The sequence below is a fragment of the Scaptodrosophila lebanonensis genome, unplaced genomic scaffold (genome assembly GCF_003285725.1).
Source record: "Scaptodrosophila lebanonensis strain 11010-0011.00,11010-0021.00 unplaced genomic scaffold, SlebRS2 tig00000053-arrow-pilon, whole genome shotgun sequence".
NCBI lineage: Eukaryota > Metazoa > Arthropoda > Insecta > Diptera > Drosophilidae > Scaptodrosophila > Scaptodrosophila lebanonensis.
The window spans coordinates 119,997-140,365 of NW_022060548.1; the positions used below are offsets into that span (position 1 = coordinate 119,997).

At 42.8% G+C, this 20,369-nt stretch overlaps 8 protein-coding genes across 8 annotated transcripts; 3 read left to right on the forward strand and 5 right to left on the reverse strand.

The window, feature by feature from the left end:
• Positions 1-392: 392 nt before the first annotated feature.
• On the forward strand, positions 393-1,948 carry LOC115623682 (m7GpppX diphosphatase). The gene is made up of 2 exons (XM_030518152.1): positions 393-822; positions 880-1,948. The coding sequence occupies exons 1-2, from the start codon at positions 456-458 to the stop codon at positions 1,680-1,682; spliced, it is 1,170 nt and encodes a 389-aa protein (XP_030374012.1). The 5' UTR covers positions 393-455; the 3' UTR covers positions 1,683-1,948.
• Positions 1,949-2,156: 208 nt separating this feature from the next.
• On the reverse strand, positions 2,157-5,578 carry LOC115623681 (nuclear receptor-binding protein homolog). Its single transcript, XM_030518151.1, has 2 exons — positions 3,887-5,578; positions 2,157-3,765 (listed from the first exon to the last, which is right to left on the reverse strand). The coding sequence occupies exons 1-2, from the start codon at positions 5,105-5,107 to the stop codon at positions 2,863-2,865; spliced, it is 2,124 nt and encodes a 707-aa protein (XP_030374011.1). The 5' UTR covers positions 5,108-5,578; the 3' UTR covers positions 2,157-2,862.
• A 241-nt stretch (positions 5,579-5,819) lies between these two features.
• Positions 5,820-7,621, reverse strand: LOC115623594 (fatty-acid amide hydrolase 2). The gene has a single exon (XM_030517996.1). The coding sequence runs from the start codon at positions 7,571-7,573 to the stop codon at positions 5,999-6,001; it is 1,575 nt and encodes a 524-aa protein (XP_030373856.1). The 5' UTR covers positions 7,574-7,621; the 3' UTR covers positions 5,820-5,998.
• A 352-nt stretch (positions 7,622-7,973) lies between these two features.
• Positions 7,974-13,033, forward strand: LOC115623450 (dihydroxyacetone phosphate acyltransferase). Its single transcript, XM_030517806.1, has 4 exons — positions 7,974-8,118; positions 8,803-9,413; positions 9,474-10,753; positions 10,822-13,033. Exons 2-4 carry the CDS (start codon positions 8,822-8,824, stop codon positions 11,146-11,148), a joined length of 2,199 nt encoding a protein of 732 aa, XP_030373666.1. The 5' UTR covers positions 7,974-8,118; positions 8,803-8,821; the 3' UTR covers positions 11,149-13,033.
• LOC115623451 (putative GTP-binding protein 6) lies at positions 12,923-14,753 on the reverse strand. The gene is made up of 3 exons (XM_030517807.1): positions 14,502-14,753; positions 13,562-14,450; positions 12,923-13,502 (listed from the first exon to the last, which is right to left on the reverse strand). Exons 1-3 carry the CDS (start codon positions 14,723-14,725, stop codon positions 13,056-13,058), a joined length of 1,560 nt encoding a protein of 519 aa, XP_030373667.1. The 5' UTR covers positions 14,726-14,753; the 3' UTR covers positions 12,923-13,055.
• Positions 14,740-15,279, reverse strand: LOC115623452 (transmembrane protein 141). Its single transcript, XM_030517808.1, has 2 exons — positions 15,031-15,279; positions 14,740-14,969 (listed from the first exon to the last, which is right to left on the reverse strand). Exons 1-2 carry the CDS (start codon positions 15,143-15,145, stop codon positions 14,773-14,775), a joined length of 312 nt encoding a protein of 103 aa, XP_030373668.1. The 5' UTR covers positions 15,146-15,279; the 3' UTR covers positions 14,740-14,772.
• Positions 15,280-15,737: 458 nt separating this feature from the next.
• On the forward strand, positions 15,738-17,834 carry LOC115624119 (zinc finger protein 436). The gene is made up of 3 exons (XM_030518714.1): positions 15,738-15,870; positions 15,946-17,017; positions 17,076-17,834. The coding sequence occupies exons 1-3, from the start codon at positions 15,739-15,741 to the stop codon at positions 17,750-17,752; spliced, it is 1,881 nt and encodes a 626-aa protein (XP_030374574.1). The 5' UTR covers position 15,738; the 3' UTR covers positions 17,753-17,834.
• A 14-nt stretch (positions 17,835-17,848) lies between these two features.
• On the reverse strand, positions 17,849-19,895 carry LOC115624120 (MAU2 chromatid cohesion factor homolog). Its single transcript, XM_030518716.1, has 2 exons — positions 18,448-19,895; positions 17,849-18,380 (listed from the first exon to the last, which is right to left on the reverse strand). The coding sequence occupies exons 1-2, from the start codon at positions 19,857-19,859 to the stop codon at positions 17,918-17,920; spliced, it is 1,875 nt and encodes a 624-aa protein (XP_030374576.1). The 5' UTR covers positions 19,860-19,895; the 3' UTR covers positions 17,849-17,917.
• Positions 19,896-20,369: the final 474 nt, after the last annotated feature.

Sequence of the window (20,369 nt, forward strand, 5' to 3'; positions counted from 1 at the left end):
TAATAAAACAACCACATCTGATAAATATGTTAGATGGGGTTTAAATATTAGGCTTTTGTAAAGATAACTTTTTTCGCCATATGCAGATTTTAAAATATAAAAAAATGTAAATTTTTAAAGAGCTCTCATCCTCAAAATACCCCCACGTTTGTCATAGCTACACCAAAAAACATAAAAAGTGAGTATAAGAGCAAAATATAACGCATTGGTATTTATGGTCTAATTTCAATTTTGAACAGATTATAAATTTTTGGTTTTCTTTATTTTTTTTAATTAAATAAATAAGACAACCCAAAAATGTATATTTCGAAATCAAAATTTAAAAAATCGTATGTTTTTGATTATATACAATTTTGATTGTATAGTACATTTCCTTTACATATTTAACTCTGGTTATCGAATTTCTCACATCTCTAACTTGGCAGGCCACTTTAGCCTCAATTTGTCTAATTAAAATGCCGGAAAAAGTAGAAACTAGCCCCAAAGTCAACACAAGCACTGCCTCTGAAGCCTCAGCTGCTTCTAAGGAAACCGCCCCCAGCTACGATCTGACTAAATTTAAATTGAAGCGGATCCTAAACAACAACAGCGTGCGGAAAACTATCGCTTTACTAGGTACTTTCCCTGACAATGATGAAAGCGCAGCCGCCGTTGTTATTTTTGAGAAGCATGCGTATAGGGAGAGTGATGTTGCCACCGGTGCGCCGTCCAACGAGGAACCATTAAAGCCAAGCTACTTCAGCACAGACTTGAGTGTGCGGACGGATTTTGTAAACAACATTTACGGCAGCTACCACTGTGTGCCCGCCTCGGAGTTGTGCGGTGTGTACAACAAAAACAGTACAAAAACAAACAAATCGCTTACTATTTCATTTGCAGGGGTTAAGTGCACCGTTATTTATCCAGCCACCGAGAAGCACATTGAGAAATATTCCATATGCCACAAGTACGTCATCTGTGAGACGCCAGATCTCTATGAAACCGTTACCCTTCCCTATATAGAGGAGAGCCAGTTCTCCTTGGACTGGGTGTACAACATACTGGAACACAAGCAGGAGCAGGAGCGGATTGTGTACGAGGACAATGACCCAGAGACGGGCTTTATCCTGCTTCCCGATCTGAAGTGGGATGGACGCAATGTCGAGAATCTCTATTTGCTGGGCATTGTGCACAAACATGGCATCAAATCTCTGCGAGATCTGAACGAAAGTCATCTGCCTTTATTGCGTAATTTGCGAGATCGCAGTGCCAAGGTCATATCTAAGCGTTACGGCTATCACAGCACCCAGTTACGCATGTACTTCCATTACCAACCCTCATTCTACCACTTGCATCTCCACATAAACCCCGTGCGGAACGATGCGCCAGGCATTTGGTGTGAAAAGTCGCATATGTTGGATACAGTTATTAACAATCTCGAGCTACTCTCGGACTACTATAAGCGCGCCAGTTTGCCGTTTGTTTTGTATGAGGGAAATAAACTGCTTAATTTGTACGAGCAGAAGTTTCCAGTACGTAAGCCGATTGAAACTGCGCCCAGCAACGTGGAAAGATCTGACGATCACCCAAAATTATTAGATACTAAAACAACGGCCAACTTAAGTGATGAGGAACCTGAGCGTCAAAGCAAGCGCATTAAATTGACGGAGGAACCCAGTACAGTGCAAAGTGTTGTTGCTTAGTAAATACTAATAATAATAAAAACAATTGTGTAATGCACTGTAAATTATACTTGTATTTCACACGAAAATAAAAAGTGAAGCTACGGCCAGACAGGCAAATAATATTCACAGAATTTGGGCAAACTTCACAAGTATGTCACAAATGTAAGTCTACACGAAACGTCTTTAAATTAAAGTACTTACCAAATCGTACTTGGAAAAAATCACGAATTCCTGTCAAAATTATTTGGATGTCTGACCGTAGCTTAAGCTGTGTGTATCCCAAACCTCACATAATCATTTTTAATCAAAATCAACTGATGTGAGTTTCTTTTGTTGTTTTTTTCTTTTTTTTATTAGTTAAGTGTAGCTATGTCTGCGTATTTCTGTCTTTATTGAATGCAAATTGCTGTTGTTGATTTTAATCTGTATTGTTAATGCTGAGTGTCTTGCCTGTGTATTTTTCATATTTGTAATACATTTAAATACGTTCACTGCCTTTGTGGGTTGTTCTTTTTGTTTTTTTTTTTTACTACTCATCAAACTTTTATATAGTTATACATATGTTCCATTTTCTTATTGTAAAAATTATACAGTTTTTTGTTGCATTGTGGGCGCCTAAACGCTATTTTTTAAATAGAGTGGCATGTTTATGCGTGTGTTTGATGGTATGTGTAATTACTACTGCAGCTTTGCAACACAACATACATAAATACGTACATATGTAGGTATGTATGTATTTGAATTGTTTCGAGTCTTCAAAAATTTTCAATTGGATTCAAAATTTTTGTTGAATTTACGCTAAGCGAATGCGCTTGGATTTTGTAAGCTCGTCTGCATTCGGTTTGGGAGCAGCACTAGCTCAGCAATTGCTGTTTTTGTTGTTGCTTGTCAAAAGGTAAATTGTAGTTGTTTTTCGGTTTTTTTATGCAGTGTGTGTTTACATCGAAATCTCTAGCCTGGAAGCCTTGTACAACATCGTTACATAAATATTATACATACATAAATATTATTTTAAATACATACATATATATAAAAATAACAAACAAATCATGGTATAGTAATAAAATCGTAGTGTTGTAATTCCCATTAATTAAAACAATTTATGCCGGCCCTGCACGCAGGCGCAAAAACGATCTCATTCGCATCGCGTTAGCTTTCAATGCTCCCATATCTACTTTTATTAATTCGCTGAATACTTTCAATTGCTGTTTGTGGATGCGGCGGGCGCACTGCTACCTCCCGATGCAAACACATCGTATGTATCCATGGGCTCGAGTATGCCCTGCTGTTGCTGAGTTTGTGGCACATACATAAGACCTGTGGTGGGCGAACTGTTGGTGGACAAGCTCGTCGCTGTCTCTGTGGCTGTCACTGTTGCCGTCGTCGAGGTTGCTGTCGTCATAGGCTTATCAGCATCAGAGACAGACCAGTTGCGCTCCAGTTGCTCCAGCGCGGCCATTGTGGCCGTAGTCGTGACGCCAGCGCCCGTACTTTCAGTGTTGCCACCAGCATCTGTCAGCACGCCAGCACGTAGCGTCTCCTCCAATAGAGTCATTATTTTATCCTGGTCATCAAGATGCACAAAACCCAAACGCACCAATTCGCTGGTCAAGTCCGCCGCAGTATCATCCTCGTTCACTTGACAAGTCAGCTGACGATTCATTTTATCATCCATTCGGAGTAATATTGTCATCAAGATGTCATTGCTGTCCTCCTTTAGTTTCTTCACACTGCACATCATATTCACAATGCGTCGTGACTCAATGTCCACAGGCTCAGGCGTGGCCGATTTCACCGAATCGGCACGCTCTGGTGAGGCAGCACGAGACCGAAAATGTGGCGGCTTTTTACCGCTATACGTTATTAATGGATAGACGCCGTATTTCACATCCTCCACAAACTTCTCCAGCTTGTCTGCGCCGGGTACATCTGAGAGCCGAAATTCACGCTCATATCCGCCGGCCATTTTCAGTTCCGCCATTATTACGTCTGGATAATTATAGCGCTGCATCAGACCATCAAAAGCAGTCTCCGAGAACATGGTGCGATTTGCTGGCGAAAACACGAGGCAATGTGCTGCGAGAAGCTTTAATGAGTGAACCTGTAATTGGAAAAATGAAATTAGAGCTGTGGTAATGCGATGCCAACGGCAACGCCCAGCGCCTCCAGGTTGCCACTTAATTTTTTATTTTATAATTATGAAATTAATGTGGTGGGCATACCTCAAAAAGCAGTGGATGAAATAGCAAATCGCTGGCACTTGGTCTTCCTTGGGGATGCTGTTGCAGACACTTCAGTATCAAATCACGCTGCAGGTCGTTCTCTAGGCTGTTAATTGTGCGCAATATGGTCTCTTCATTGATGGCAGTCGATTCACTATTGCTGGGCTGTATCTCCAGGGCAGCCATTTCCAGAGCGCACATTCCAAAGGCGTAAATATCCACAGCCGCTGTTAATTGTTCCGCCGCTCCGTACTCAGGTGCACGGAAATAATGGGCTCCACGTTCGCCGCTACCGCTAGAACCGCTGACCATATCGGCCAGATGCTGACGCCGCACACTATAATGCACCGCATCGGGGACTACCGAACCGATCTTAACCAGACCATTGTGCTGGATGAAAATGCTATCACAGGTTAGATTGCCATGTATTATGGGCGGTGTGCAGGAATGCAAATAACTGAGCGCGGACAAGATCTGTGTGCACCAGCGACGCCAAGATTCCAATGGCAATCGCTTGGCATTACGCTTGGTGCGCTTGAGGAACTGTTTTAGCGAGCCGGACGACATGTACTCTGTGATAAAGATGACACGCGGCCGTTCTGCTTGTTGTATATCCGTCCAGTAGCGATGGAACTTGACTATATTCTGATGATCCAGCTGCAGCAGGTTGTCAAATACCTGTCGCATTTTGTCTTCCTGTGACTTGAGCTCCTGCAGATTGGCATATTGCACCTCGTTCCAAACGACCTCCACACCCTCCTCGGTGTCCATTGCCAGATGCACACAGTCAATGCCGGGCACATCGCGTTGATCGACCTCCTCCCGTCGCTTTAACCAGCGCCCACATGGCGACTCTTCCAGTATTTCACTTTCGTCTTCGGAATCATCGCCAGACTCACGGGGCGACGAATCAACGCCCAAACTGACGCCTTCATTGACACCGCCGCCTCCTACACCCCCCGCAGACGCTGAGGCTGCCACTATATGTGGCGTTGGCCCAATCCCGCTTGTTGTTGTTGCTGTTATTGGTGGCTGGGCGTGCGCCTGAGAATGGGCGTGGGCGGTGGCTGAGACAACAGGCTGAGCTTGCGGTGATGCTGTGGTTCCCGTCGCAGTCAGATTGGAATTGGTGGCGATGCCCGTGCCTGTAGCCGCCAGATTAGTTGCGTTCGGTTCATCCGCGCTACCACTGCTGCCGGCTTTTACTTGACTATTTGACATTAGGGCGCGGTCGTTGACTAAAGCAACTACAGCTTAAACGTGCGCTGTTACAACTATATAATGTTTAATTTTTGGCTCGTCACTTCTCTGCTAGAAATTGTATTCGTCTCTCTTTTTGTAGTCCTCTGTATTTGTTTTTCTTCGTATCCGTTGAGACTTTAGTTCCAGCCTTCCGCTCCACAACGCCTCTACCCACACAACACCAACACTCATACACAGGCACACTCCGCCACCACCACCACCACCTTTCTCTTCCTCTTCACAAATCGTTGTTCAATAACACTCAGCGCCTACTTTTCGTTGCAGTTTTCAGGCTGTATACAATTCATTTAGTGCACCTTATTATTTATTTTGATTTAGAACGCCTTTAACTGCAGCTCCACAGCACTTCTTGTACAAATACGCGCCCGTACAGCGTCTTTTGGCGTTTTTTTCACGCTTTTAAAACACCCAAAAAAATGTGAGCAAACCGATACATTGGATGCTATCGATATGTTAAAGCCGCTTATCGATGTGTAAACACAATTGATGTGTTGTAAATTTTCGCAATATCACCCTTTGTTTACTTTTAAACATTGCGAAAATTATAGATGAATCAGCTGCCTCCGAAACTCTTTGGAGCCTCATGCTTATACGTCCATATGCATAGAAAGATATCCGCAATGTTGCCAAGCAAATCGTCAGCTGTTTTTTAAATAAATAAAAACTATCGTAGTGGAAAGCGAAATTTTATTAGGAACACATTTTGCATTCTTAATTATATTTTTAATGTTTTTACAGATGTATTTTTTAAACATTACCATCACCTCAATAGCGGTCACACCCATTGTACAATGCATACCAACATAGGGTATATACATACATATATACGTCATTTAAAAATCGTCCAATTTACTGCTTTAACGGAAATGGCGGTACCCAGCCGCCAAAAGCTCGTTCAAGCTCCTCGGCCACAGCTAAACACAAACGATCGTTCTTATCATTGGAAACAACTTGCACACCCAAGGGCATTCCATTGGAGTCCAATCCCATTGGCACTTGTGTCACCGGCAGACGAAGCACATTAAATAAACTGAAATAGCTGAAGTCCAAAAACTTAACCAAAGGATAGTAATGGAATGGTGCTGTGCGTGGTGAACTATGGAAGAAAAGCACACCATCATCGCCAAGCAGCTCGCACAGCGCCTGCTTGCACTTTTTAGTAGCTGAGCGTATCAGCGACTCCTTCTCCTTGGGTAACAGTCCGTCAATCAGCGAGTATATAGCCGCCATTGTGTAGTCGCTCTGGCCCAGCAGCTTCTTAAACAATTCAACAAAGGGGTTCAGTTCAACACCATCGCCGAGTAGTAGGTTGAAGTTGGCAGGCTCCTGTGTCATCCAGTAGCGCCACATTTTTCCACTTAGCTCCATATGCGGTAGGTTGGCTAAACGCACTTCCTTCCCGGTAAGCGTTTCAAAATGCTTTCGCACGTTGTACATAACGCGTTCAGTTTCACGATTGATTGGATTGCATTGCAACATTCCGTTGCTTGCCACATAAAAATAGCGTACCTTTTTTAAGTCTACCTCGGTATCTAGTTTGAGGACAGCCTGCAGATGAGGCTCAATAATGACCTTTAAAATTGGTCGCAAATCAGTAGCATAACGAGACATTGGACCTGCGGCGACCATTGTCTCCTTTTCCTTCCCTGTACGAAAAGTGCACCCAGCCATGTTAACTGCTAAAGCACTGGGTTTGTGCCCAAAGACACCGCAATTAAAAGCTGGTATTCGTATTGAGCCACCAATGTCCGTCCCCAGACCAAAGCCAGTGCAGGATGCAGCAATAAGTGAAGCTTCGCCACCAGACGAGCCACCCACAGAGCGACGTAGGTCATACGGATTATTTGTGCATCCAATTAGTTTATTCCGTGTCTCTATCCATTTATTTACCTCGGGCACATTGCTGGTAGCTATTATAATAGCTCCACTTTCTTTCATTAAACGTACGCACTCCGCATCGTTTGGCGCACGAACGGACCGGCGAGCGACCAGGCCCAAGGTGTGCAGCTTGTTAGCGACTGCAGTACTATCTTTGGTTGTGAAAGGCACGCCCAGAAAAGGCTTATCTTTTAATTCTTCTGGCGTAAACTCATTCGCCTCGAGTTTTTGATCGATTTCCTGCGCCTGCTGCAGTGCCTCTGGAAAGGGGCCATCGACTATGGCGTTAATATCGCGGTTCACAGTTTCAATACGATCGCAATATGCTTTGCATATGTCGTAGCTCTTTAGTTTTTTCTCTCGTATTAGCTGAGCCAGCTCAACTGCACTCTTCGTCACTATGGACTGCTGCTCCAAACTAAGCGGCGTTGCGACACTCTTGCGCTGACCTAAATACCACCCCAAAATGATCTCCAGCAGACGATCGCTTATGATGTGTACTATATAAATCAAAGCCTCTAAAACGGTGCTCCAAGAGAACGACATTGCAAATGTGTCTAATTTATGCTAAAGGTTAAAAACGTAATACACCTTTAAAACACTGTTTTAACTTTATGCTGAGATTGCTGGAAATGGCGAACTATGCCAGGGCTTCAACGTGTTGCAGCTGAAAGAAAGCTTTGAATAAATTACCTTCTAAAACTGGTTTGAAGCTTTGAAAATATGCACATATGAAACGGCATTAAATAGCTCTTTGAATTAAAAACCAACATACATATTTCGATGTCTGTCGCACATAATCAGTATTTAGTATATTTTCCAGTAGTTTTTCAATACCTGGAACCAATTTTGGAACATTTTATTCGATAAATAAATCGTAACGTACATTCCGCCTCAAATACTCACACCTACACAATTATCGATTGTCGCGCGCTCCTTTCACAACCACAAAATCAATCGCCGAAACTGATTTAACTTACAACAAAATGTGGCCATATATTCTTTAAATGTATTGAAAGTCAAGCAAAACGTACAAAATATTATAAATTCGCATAGCCCATTGGCTGCGTTGGAGTATTCCCTAGCGCCCGGTACGTACCGCACATCAAAGCAAGCAAAAGAGAAAGTTGTTTATTGTCTGAATTGTTTCATTTGGATACATATGTGTGTGATTTTGTAAATATATAAGTACATACATATATATTTTTTGTTTATGTCAATTAGACAGAGTTGTTTGTGGCCGTTCCCGAAGCTTTAACGCACTTAAATAACGTATGTGTTTGCGTAATTTTCGTGCACCGCAACGTGCCATGCATACCTACCCACCCACAATCATCCCACAACACCCCCTTAGCAGTCTGTGAGTGCGCACTGAGAAACGCAGCAACTGTTTTAAGATTTTATTGTTTTGTCTTGGGGGGGCTTGTCAATAGTGTCATAGTCGCCTGATGTTTGTTTGCTTGCATGTATGTACACATTTGTATGTTTAGTTGGGTTAAGCACATACATTCATACATACGTAAGTATATGATTTTAACTTTAAAATTTGCGGATTTCCATTGTATGATTAGCACAATCTGAGTGGATAAGGAAATAACATGTACGCTTAACGCAGTTGTAAAAGATATTGAAGGTACGAGTGTGTGTATTTTTGTAGTCACACTTGGCAACTGACTCTGCAAACAACAGGCCAGTGTGGTTTTGACATCTGGTCGGACCGGACGGCAAATTACGTTAAAAACAACCCTCTGACAATTTAAATATTTTATTTACAGATTGAACTTGTAACGCCAAATGACGCGAGACATTGTTGTACCTAACTCATCATCGTCGGCGGTGTCATCATCGCCCCCCATTCCCACCACCGATGCCGCCGTTGCCTATGCATCTGCATCGGATGCAGCTGCTGAATATATGCGTAACTTTGAGAACATTATAGCGCCGGGTCGGGAGCCTGTGATGACCAAAGAGTACAAACCACAAGTGGCCCACCAGTTCGAGCGCTATCTCAATCCGCAGAAACTGAAGCAGCATGTACTCCACAGCGACAAAATGGCTGCCATATTAGAATACTATGCAAAGGAGACAGATCAGCCGCTAAGGCAGTTGAAACAGCAGGCACGCAAAATCTTGGATGAGATTGGATTGGATCGCAATCTCGCCATAATTCGGTGGTGCGGCATGGCTATTACAGCCATTGGGAAGCGGATCTGCGATGGAATATATGTGAATGCGGAAAGCATTGCAGCAGTCAAGGAGGATATAGGACGCAGGAGTTGTCCAGTACTCTACTTACCAAGTCATCGCAGCTATATGGACTTTGTTCTCATGAGCTATATTTGTTTTTATTACGATGTTGAGATACCAGGCATAGCAGCTGGAATGGGTTAGTACTATCCAAGAAATTATTAAACGCACAGCACCTATTTTAAAATAATTTTTGCAGATTTCCATTCTATGTATGGTATGGGAACAATGTTACGTAAGACCGGCGCCTTTTTCATGCGTCGCTCTTTTTCCAACGATGAGCTTTACTGGGATATATTTCGTCAGTACATGTATGCTCTGGTCGCCAGTTACCACATTGGAGTAGAGTTCTTTATTGAGGGGACGCGTTCACGCAACTTCAAGGCATTGGTCCCGAAAGTGGGTCTGTTATCGATGGCATTACTCCCCTATTTCACGGGCGAAGTGTCCGATGTTACCATCGTACCCGTGAGCGTTTCCTATGAGCGCGTTTTGGAGGAGCAGCTATTTGTGTACGAGCTACTAGGTGTGCCAAAACCGAAAGAATCGACGAAGGGATTCTTTAAAGCACTGAAAATAGTCGACGAAAGATTTGGAAAGATGTATTTGGACTTTGGTGCGCCTATATCAGCACGTGAATTCTTTGGCCACAGCAGTGTGCAGCGCATCCAACGAGCTGGAATTGGTGCCCATTTGCAAAAGCTGAACCGGGATGAGATTGAGCAAGTGAAGCAGCTGGCGAATGAAGTTATCTACCAGCAGCAGCGTCGCATAGTGATAAACACCTTTAATCTGCTGAGCCTTTACTATGCCAGCCAGTTATACGCACAGCGCAGCGTGAATATCGACGAATTGTCGCTGGGAATCCTGCATCTAAAGCACATCTTTGAACAGCTTGGTGCCCACGTTTCTACATCGGCTAATAGCATAAAAGCTGATATAATTGATGCAGTGGAAATACACTCCAATATTGTGAATTTCCGGCAGGCGCGCCTTGAATTTACGCAGCTGACGGCGGAACAGTTGGAGCAGCAAATCGACATGACTCGTCTAAAGGGACATGCGTTGTGTTCGCACACAATGGCTGTAGCCGTACCTATGCTTGCGCTTCAGCTATACATAAATCCCTCTCTCTTTTGGCTGGCACGACTCGCCTACTTAGTCCTTGGAGCGCTGAAGGAGCAGCACAAACAACAAACTGGCGATGGTTCTGTATCGCGCTCAGCCACACTTGCCGGCCTTAAGCTTCATGCCGCAGCTTTAGAAGGGCTGTTCCAGTATGAGTTTATCATCGAGTCAAATCGCGAGGCTGCAGAGTTTGAAACACACCTCCAGCTGTTGCTAGACGAGCGAGTCCTGGAACTGGATGACACAACTGGTAGTATTAAAGTGAACGACAACGATTGTAGTCGCGTGATTCTTGCGGCTTTGGCGCCATTTCTGTGCCTCTATTATCAGCTGATTGTAACGTTGCGTCAGGTCAGTACTTTCAATTAATTAAGTGCTTTGTTGTTATCAGTTTCTGAATTTCTGTTATCTCTCGGTAGTTTCCCGCCCAGTCCGAGTTCAATAATAAGGAGTTGGTCGTGCGTGTACAGGAGCATGTAGAGCAACTGCTCAAGCAGCCGGCCTCAGCTTATGTTCATCCGTATTGTTTGGCCCTTGATAATCTGAACATTGCTATCCATGCGCTCGTCCAACACGGCTATCTACTAAAGGAGCGCGACAGTGGAATAATGCGCCACGCTCCCACACCCACCAAATGCCTCCGCGAGCTGGAAATGCAGCTGCTCTCGTACTGCCAGCTGATGCCTTTCGCTCAATACTCGGCAGCGGCCAACCAGCAGGCCCAGTGGCACATAGCCAAGTTATAACTGACAAACGGCAAGCGGCCGGCGACCGCTCCGCCCTCTCATAGTACAATTGCATTCCTTATTCGGTTCATTGTCACATTGCTCAAAAACTGTCGCATCATTTGTATTTTAACTGTCTTTGTATTCATCTCACCATTGTTTCAGTTTCTCATGTGGTTCCTTGCATCTTCCTGCTCATGGTAAGTTTAAGATCGGTGACGGGTTGAGCTAAGGTGGCGGATTTATATAGGATATACTTGAAGCAGTCGGTAGAAGCACTATACTTCTACAAACCGATACAGATGTGTGTATATGTATGTATAACACATTTATATGTTTTATATCTTGTTACGAACCATTTACAGGAGTCCTGCAACGGTAGCCCAGTGTAACAAAATCTGTAGTTATGTGCTACTCTTCATAAAAAAATAATTTGTAAGTTTAGAAAGAAAAAAATGCATTCCTTTTTAGATTGTATCTTTCACATTCCAATGATATATCAATCAATCAAAAGTCAGCGAAATAACTCAAATTTTTGACTAAACTTGAAGTATTATAAGGAGATCAATGGAAATTAGACTAAAATATTAGTAATAATCTTTAAATACTCAAAAACTTTTTTAAAATCATTAGCTGTTACTGTTCAAACTAAAAACCAGACATGGCGGCAAAAAAACCATTAAGAATTGCTTTTATTCAGTTCAAAACATTTTTTTTCCAGGAATTTATGTAATGGTATACTCGTATATACATTTGAGTCAAAAAGGATTGTTCGAACGGTGTAGAATAACTTTAATTTTGTTCATGTTTTGTTTTATATTTTGAATGTCGTCTGAGATGCAAGCAGCAACTTGAACCACTATGTTTCCTTAGGCCGTAGATACTGAGTATCTTATAGACAGACTGAGGTGTATTTGTACAGATTTAGGACTCTGTTCCTTGCATTAACTCGCTTGTTCAAAATTAAAGAAAAACTACATTTAAATGATGTGTACAAAGTTGTTAATTTAGTATTCAATTTGCTTTCAAAAGCCAGAGGTCCGAACGTCGGTCTGACTTATGATTCACACCTATATCGTATAAATTAATTATTACCCGACTATTGGTTTGCCTCAGAATCGTATCACGTACTCGAGTACTGAAATCCTAGGAAATAAAAGGTTCCTATGTCAGATATGTAAGTAACGGTTGGAACACTTATAGGCGAAATGTAAAAATTATTTTTTTGACTTTTGATTGATTAATATTTCAGACAAATTTGTAATCAAAACACTAAATAATTTTTAGTAACGGTACCATGTCGAATCGTTGATTTGTGTGTTCGGTGGACGATTCACATAAGAAAAAAAGTTTGCCTTCGGGAATAAACGTTGCCATTATTCATGTAAGGGCAGATATGTATACATATATATTTTATACATAATTGTGCCAACAGTCCCTTTGCAGAACCTGAAGAAGTGTTCTTAAGTAGCCAGCCATATAGCGCATAATTATTATATTTTTTAGAAAACATAATGCATAATTAAATTTTCCTTTGTAAGGGAAAAGTAAGCAAAGTGGGAATCCTTGACATGTTATGTTATTTCGAAGGAAATGTATTTATGAGTTGTTTTTTTAGTGTTTTACATTGATACAATTATTGGTATGTATGTACATACCTTTATATTGGTATTTATAAGGTGATTTGTATATGGGTCGACGCTAGTATTAAAGATTTTGTTGGAATTAGTCACAAACGAGCAATAGCAATATAAAATATATAATCTTTGAACTAAGAATGGTAAAACCTGATACATATATAACACCATTACCAACTATATTTTGTACATACATATACATATGCAAAAGTAGAATAGAACAGTAAGAATAAATTATTTAGATGGTGCCAGTTGCGCCTTTGCAAATATTTAAACTTTTTTAACTGTAGGTTATTGACAAAACTGACGTTTAAACTGCTCCAAAGCTCGCTGTGTTATCACAACATGCATAAGGAGTAATTCTGGATTCGTGGAATCTGCTGACACATCAACGACCGCCGCATGCTTGTAAAGCCAGGCCATTTCGGAACCGCCGCTCTTCACCCGCATTTGTAGCTTGCGGCGATCTGTAGCTGCTAAAATGTTGTCTTCTATGTCAGTAAGTAAAGGTTCGAGACCAGTTTGAGTACGAGCTGAAATCCAATGATTGCCATCAGCTAAAGCTTTCTCTTCACCTCCATGCAGTAAATCGCTTTTGTTATAAACATTGATGATAGGTGGTAGGCTTGCGGATTCACTGGATATGCTAAAGGCCAGATTTTTTAATGTAGTCTCTACATGCTCCCGCTGAGCGGCATGACAGGGATGGGAGGCATCCTGCACATGTATAATTATATCCTGAAAGACAAAATGGGGGTTTGTGAGCGTATTTAATGGAACGACACGTAATAACTTACCGCCAGCATTGCATCCTCAAGCGTAGCGACAAAGCATTCAAACAGTCCCGTAGGCAGATCAGACATAAACCCTACTGTATCCATATAAATAACCTCCAAATTACATGGCAACTGGCCAGCGTGTGCTGTTACATCCAAGGTGGCAAATAATTGATTTCGCGGCAGCAATGACTCCTCCACAGTCAACGCCTTAATAAGCGACGTTTTTCCCGCGTTTGTGTAGCCTACCACGGCTACAATGGGATAGTTTTGCTGCTTACGCCTCTGTCGCAGTAATGCACGTTGCTTCCGCACCCGTTCCAGCTCAGCCCTTAGTTTACGTTCGCGCGTACGCAGAATTTCCTTCTGCAAATCCGTCAAGACATAGCCCTGACGACGCGTATTTGTCACGTTGGCATCCTTGGCCTGTGCCCAAATGTAGGGAATCTCCGCCATCGCCACCTGAAGGCGTGACTCGGCACTGGTTGCGTGTAACCGTAGGATCTGTATCACCACGGAGTATCTGTCCATGACAGGCAGCTGGAACTCGCTCTCCAGGAACCTCTTCTGCGCAAAAGACAGCGTTCCCTTGCTAATAAACAGGCAGCTAAGTTGCTGCTGCTGCCGCAAATCTGCAACTACCTGCTTAAGCTCGATGAGTTTGCCAGTACCAAATAGAGTTTTACGCTCCAACGATTCTAGGGGCACCTTAAGTGCGTGTGCAACCTGCCAGTTCGGCAGTGAATTCACAAGCGCAATGGCTTCGGCCAATTGATCATTCGGCTGGACTTCGGAGTGAGTTGTGCGCTTGGCTGACCACTTAATGTACGGCTGCAAAACAAGCACGTGTTGAGCAGTGACTGTGCCTCGACTGATGCGCATAGCGCCGCCAGCAACTTCATCATATGCGCTGAAAAATATTGTTTTTGTATATAACGTAGACACTTGCGGAATGTCTTACCGATCGTCAAGGAACCGCATGTCGGTGTCATCGGAAGCTGGTTGAAACTCATCGACTTGTGAATCTGGTTGAACAGTTTGTATTTCATAACTACTTTTACGGCTTCGAATTCCTTTTACACCTTGGTGTTGTGTGTATTTTAAACGGAACGGGGTTGTTAACATTGCTTTGGGGCGGAGCTGGTTAATTAGTGAAAGACGTAACACGGACTTTAAGCAAGCCATTTTTACTGGTTAAACTATATATATACGCTATATATATATAAAATGTTTTAAAACTGTTCCTCCTTTAGAATAGAGTGTTTCTCTTCGAATGCCATCCACCGCGACTGACAAGACTTCGTCCGTGTTGAGGTTACCTGATATGAAATACCTGTGGCCAGAAGTGAGGACAGCAGTATGTTGTACTTTACGGGGTAACGTATTTTAGTTTGTATAAGCTTTTGTGTAAAATACGATCCCGAGAAACCTGCATTAAACAATTATGCAATTAGTTGCTGTTTAAAGGCCCAAGATGTGTGGATTCTTACCTAAGCAAAAGGCGGCAAGTCCGGAAAAAAGAGAGCGGGTCATGCAATCCATATAGGAGTCAAATCCAGGATGTTTTTCGCGTTGTTGCTCTTTCAAACGCCTTATATCATTCATATTTTATATGGTTTTTTAACATAACTATCAGAATAATGCAAATGCCGACACTACAGCTGTTTCTTAATAGTTGGGGGCAGCACTGGCGGGTGGATTGTTTACCGGCAGCCTTCAAAGTTATGATAAACTTCTTTAATAGTACAAAAAATCCATAAATCCATAAACATATTTATATGTATATCCCTGTGACAGAACTTATTTAACATTATAAAAAATATAAAAATCGTCATTTTTTCCCCTATTTCTATGCAAACAATATTTCTAACGATAAACTCGACAATATCAAACTCCCTCAAAGACCTATCACATATTGGCTTGCTCAAAGAAATAACTCCTGAGCATTTTATATTAGAAGATAAATATATGTATGTATACATTTTAGATCGGTTGGTAGCACACCAAAAAATACAGAAGAACGCTTATTTTTTATTTTAAATAGAATTCTATAATTCCAAGTTTTTTTTTCCAATCACGCACACACCACTTTTACTCAATTTTTTTTATAATGATCCGAGCGTTTTCCAACACTGCGCACGCTCTCAATGCCATTAAAGTTGTCATCACTATTAAAGCAAGAAAAAAGAATAATAATAATGGACGTAGAGAAGATATGCCGCACTTGCTTGAGCCTATCAGGGCCTTTTCTGTCTATATACGAAGGACAAAATGGAGCCGGAACCGCAGGATGTTTAGCCGACATGTTGCAGCATTTCACTAAAACACAGGTACAGTGTCTAGTGAGCTCTAATAATTGACTGCTCCTGCGCTATAATCAGGTTTTTATTGTTACTTCCTGACAGCCGCGTCTCGAGGATAATTTACCTAAGAAGGTGTGCCTCAGTTGCATTAGTGAGATAAATCACTGTTACTCCTTCAAGCTAAAATGTGAGAACTCCAATCGGACATTACACCAACTGCTGCCCAATGCCAATGCATGGCCCGAAGACACCAGCACAGAGGAAAAGGCTGTGCAGACAACGACAACAATATCTACTTCACGAGAAGTTCAGACAGATACGCCGCCGGCTGAAGAGAAAAGTACAGTAGAAGCTAGCTATGATAACGATGTGGATGATGAAGATTTCTACGACATAGCGGCTCTCGGTAGCGAGGAGCCCGCGGATTCCCAGACTAAAATCTCAGAGAATATCATTCTGCAGGTGGAAAAAGATGACATGAAATATGAAACCGAAATGATTTACAATCAAGCCACTGGAGAACTGCACGAACAGACAACTGTTGAAACGTTGGGAAGTAAGCAAAAGGAGTACAAATTTACGATATTTAACAACGCCAATGGCGAAACAGAAATTGCACCCACGCCATCAGTGCCAGAGTCTGTGTCCCATGTGACCACTCGAAAAGGCGCAGCAAAGTTGCTGCAACAGCAGATGGAACAGCAGCAAGAGCAGGCACCAATACAAATTCAAGGGAAGCGGAACATACGTCGTCGTAGGGCGGCAAATTCAGAAGAATTGCAAGAAACGTCAACCACCCCGCCAAAGCAACTGAAATCGACGGTAGCTTCTAAAGTTCCGAACGGAACGATTGCGTCCATAACGACACCAACGTCAGTTAATTCTAATGTAAAGCTCAAGTACCGCTGTGAGCGCTGTAATGCTGGTTTCGCTCTTGAAAAATCGCTCGCCATACATCGCCGACAAAACGGCTGCACAAATCTCAGTTTTAAGTGTAACGAATGTGAGAGAGTTTTTGTTTCAATGGATCATCTAAACGAACATCAGGCTACGCATAGTTCATATAACTGCACCGAATGCTCCGAAGTATTCGAGACAAAGGAGGATCTCGGCCGGCATATGGTCCAGGGGCACAAGCGAAATTTGCGTAATCAATGTACCGTGTGCCAAAAAGGTGAGTTATTTTTTGTTTCATCCCAGTCTAATGCTATCTAACCGGTTTATTATTGCAGTTTTTACTATGCTTTCCACCCTTCGAGATCACATGCGCATCCACACAGGCGAAAAGCCTTTTACTTGCAAAACTTGTGGCAAGAGCTTCACACAAAATGCCAATTTACGGCAACACATGCTACGCCACTCGGACATAAAACGTTTCAAATGCGAATTGTGTCCTCACTCCTTCGTGACCAAGGCAGAGCTCTCATCTCATGCGCGCACTCACACCGGCGACAAGCCCTACGAGTGTGACTCCTGTAGTGCGAAGTTCACCACCTCGTGTTCGCTGGCCAAACACAAGCGGAAGCATACGGGTGAGCGGCCATATGCTTGCGACTTGTGTCCACTGCGTTTCACGGCTCTAAATGTGCTGAAAAACCACCGGAGGACTCACACAGGGGAAAAGCCATATGTGTGTCCTTATTGTTTTAAAAGCTTTACACAGCGCGGCGATTGTCAAATGCACAAGCGTACTCATCAGGGCGAAAAGATATATATTTGTCCAGTGTGCAGTCAGGAATTCAAATCGATGGAGGATATGCGTAGCCATTTGATTTTGCATGACCAGCAGGAGAAGGAGTTGGTACACTATACGCTGCTCAGTACCAAGGAAAATGCGCTGCATGATGATGAGGAAGATGCCGATGAGGAGGCAGACGAAGGAGAGACGACTCAAACACTAGTTCTGTAAAACCTTAACGCTAAACTGAGTTTTTAATTTTCCCTGTGGGAAATCCTATTAAAGTCCAGATAGGAATAACTTTTAAAACTTATTTTTTTTGTCATTTGTTTTTACTGGGGAAAGTGGCGCTGTCCTTTAGTGGCATTAATTAATAACAACAGCTTGCTGTCGATGCTAATAAAACTGTCCAAACTGGGTGGGGAGTGCTTGCGTTTGCATTGGTATCGGCGATGTTGTGGCGTCTGCAGCGGGTAGTGGTAGACTTAGTAGAGCGCCCGTCGTCATTGGCGGCTCGCCTTGGAACCAATTGACTAACTCGTGGTGTGCACTCTGTACACACTTCCGCTGATCAGCTATTAAGTTTTCTGAGTATTTGACGTGGTTCGCGTATGCTTCTTTCTCGTGTTGGACATCTTTGGACATGCGATGTAGATCCTTGAGGATGGCAGATCCCCACAATTGCACATGAATGTCGGGTATCTTAGATGCGAGCTGCATAGCGGGAGTCACCATATTCATGCTTTCCTTGGAGTTTCCAATGCTGAGGAATACATGGGATAGCAACACCAGCGAGCAGGATGTTAAACGATTCAGGTCTTCGGCGTTTGCCATCTTAAGAGTTTCGCGCAGAAAACGTCTGCGAATGTGAAAAATAAAACAAATAAGTTATGGGTTAGGTGCGGGGTCCCACAACACAAACTTACTTTGCTTCATGGAAACTGTTTTTGTGAAACGCATGTAGGCCCTGGACATAATAAAAGCCACCCATTAGAGCCTGACTGCTATAGGTGTGTGTGTTCTCTGTGGAAACAGCGTCCAGTATTTGCTTTAGATCGACATCTCGCTTGGTTCGTAAATAAATAATAGCCAAGTTAAGATTCGCGAAAAGTTTCAAGTCGCGCTCGGTTGTCTCGCTGACACACACCAGGAATTGCCGCTCCGCATGCTCGAAGTAGCTAATCGACATGGCGTAGAGCCCAACAAGGCAATGCAACTGCGCGGAGTGGCGCTTGAGGAGGCTACGATTTGGTGCAGCAAGACAAACATCACGAGCGGCGGCTATTTCCCGGATGGCGAGTTCTCGATTTCCCATGACCATGCGGCACATCACAATATGCTCCAGCAATATAACCTTGAAAACGGATAGAATAGGCTTGTCTTCCTGCACTTTAAGCTTTTCAATTTGGGTTAGCGCCTTCTCAGTGTATTTCTGCGCCTTGTCCATGTAGCCAGCCATCATCGAATGGGAGACAGTGACGAGGTAGACGAGGACATAAAGCTGTTCTTTGGGCAGCCACACAAACATTTCCAGTTGGTTTGTGCCAAAGATGACTTCATCTGTGGGCCAATTTGGCGCCATGATGGTTTGTATGGACATCTGCAGTTGCTTGAGACTCGGTTTCACGGTCTTCACCTGGCCAAGGGCCAGATAGTAGCACACTTGTAGAACCAAAAAGAAAACTTTGAGGTATTCCTTTTGATGCGGGTTCGGTATGTGGTTGTCTATGATGGCACCAGCCGAGTTCAGTAGCGCCAGCACATCGTTAGTTTTACGCTCGATCATCAGAATCATGGCGCGAGAGAGCAGAAATAAAACTTTTAAGTAGGTCGCCCCGGCCTCCTCCGCCGATTCAGCGCCCACAGCGAGCAGATCTGAGGCCAGCGAGTACTCCCGGTCATTGGCATGTATTTGAGAAAGCATTAGCAGCAGCTTGCAGTGCCAGTAGACATTGTTTTGGGACAATTCCACTGCGCGTCGCAGCATTGCCTTGGCCTGTGAACTCTGATCCGTTTGTAGGTGGAGCTGTGCCAGCAACGACGCGGTGTCGAACTTAACGTCATCGAAGTTCATTAACGGCTCCGATATGTTCCAGGCCTTCTCTAGATGCTGGCGTGCCATATCTATATTTTTTGTATAAACCATCAGTATTTGGCCCATTTGGAGGTGCGTTCGGGCTTCCACTTTCGAAGGCGGCTGAAACGTAAACAGCGCTTGTAAACATTGTATACATTTTTTTATGTTTGGCGGCTGCGATGTACGAAAGTATTCGGCCAATCCGAGAAGCGAAATATAGCAAGCATCTTGTGATCCTGTGGCGGTTGTGTTGCCGCTCATTTTTATTTTCTTTGATTTTAGCTTCGAATTACTTTTCTCTTAATCTGCAGAAGAGCCTAAATTTGTTGCTGTGAGCAATGCAGCCAATTTATAAAAAAGTGTTGCAAAGCGCATGTTTTTTTCGTGGTACCATTTTCTGTAACATTTACTGGTGCTGCCAACCCGTCCCGGATAATTTCCCCATTTCTAATTGGAAGTGAATATAAATACAAATTTTTAAATTGAGTATTAGTATACTAGTAAGCAGATGGACTATTGGATATATGTGCAGTTAGGGGTAGCGCCCTAGAAATAATAAATAATTGTGGCGGTATTTATATTATTCATTGTTAATTTTATTAAATAATTAAATTATGTTTATTGTATTTGAGTTGAAGTGTTTTTGTTCTAGGTGTGTGAATGTGTGGATTTGTATGGGAAACATAAATTTAAATATGCAATACAACTAATTATATGTTTTTCTTCTTTGTTTGTAAATAAATACGTATTCAGCATTTCGTGCATTCATAG

Bases quoted from the DNA above. Each gene is read 5' to 3' on its own strand.
- LOC115624120 (XM_030518716.1), bottom strand. From the start codon at position 19,859: ATGAGCGGCAACACAACCGCCACAGGATCACAAGATGCTTGCTATATT. The intron at 18,381-18,447 runs GTAAGTTTGTGT...TCACATTCGCAG, and splicing joins AACAGTTTCCATGAAGCAAA to ACGTTTTCTGCGCGAAACTC.
- LOC115623681 (XM_030518151.1), bottom strand. From the start codon at position 5,107: ATGTCAAATAGTCAAGTAAAAGCCGGCAGCAGTGGTAGCGCGGATGAA. The intron at 3,766-3,886 runs GTATGCCCACCA...TTCCAATTACAG, and splicing joins TTCATCCACTGCTTTTTGAG to GTTCACTCATTAAAGCTTCT.
- LOC115624119 (XM_030518714.1), top strand. From the start codon at position 15,739: ATGGACGTAGAGAAGATATGCCGCACTTGCTTGAGCCTATCAGGGCCT. The intron at 15,871-15,945 runs GTACAGTGTCTA...ACTTCCTGACAG, and splicing joins AGCATTTCACTAAAACACAG to CCGCGTCTCGAGGATAATTT. The intron at 17,018-17,075 runs GTGAGTTATTTT...TTATTATTGCAG, and splicing joins ATGTACCGTGTGCCAAAAAG to TTTTTACTATGCTTTCCACC.
- LOC115623594 (XM_030517996.1), bottom strand. From the start codon at position 7,573: ATGTCGTTCTCTTGGAGCACCGTTTTAGAGGCTTTGATTTATATAGTA.
- LOC115623452 (XM_030517808.1), bottom strand. From the start codon at position 15,145: ATGAATGATATAAGGCGTTTGAAAGAGCAACAACGCGAAAAACATCCT. The intron at 14,970-15,030 runs GTAAGAATCCAC...TGTTTAATGCAG, and splicing joins ACTTGCCGCCTTTTGCTTAG to GTTTCTCGGGATCGTATTTT.
- LOC115623450 (XM_030517806.1), top strand. From the start codon at position 8,822: ATGACGCGAGACATTGTTGTACCTAACTCATCATCGTCGGCGGTGTCA. The intron at 9,414-9,473 runs GTTAGTACTATC...TAATTTTTGCAG, and splicing joins AGGCATAGCAGCTGGAATGG to ATTTCCATTCTATGTATGGT. The intron at 10,754-10,821 runs GTCAGTACTTTC...ATCTCTCGGTAG, and splicing joins TGATTGTAACGTTGCGTCAG to TTTCCCGCCCAGTCCGAGTT.
- LOC115623451 (XM_030517807.1), bottom strand. From the start codon at position 14,725: ATGGCTTGCTTAAAGTCCGTGTTACGTCTTTCACTAATTAACCAGCTC. The intron at 14,451-14,501 runs GTAAGACATTCC...AATATTTTTCAG, and splicing joins ATGCGGTTCCTTGACGATCG to CGCATATGATGAAGTTGCTG. The intron at 13,503-13,561 runs GTAAGTTATTAC...TTTGTCTTTCAG, and splicing joins TTGAGGATGCAATGCTGGCG to GATATAATTATACATGTGCA.
- LOC115623682 (XM_030518152.1), top strand. From the start codon at position 456: ATGCCGGAAAAAGTAGAAACTAGCCCCAAAGTCAACACAAGCACTGCC. The intron at 823-879 runs GTGTGTACAACA...TTTCATTTGCAG, and splicing joins GCCCGCCTCGGAGTTGTGCG to GGGTTAAGTGCACCGTTATT.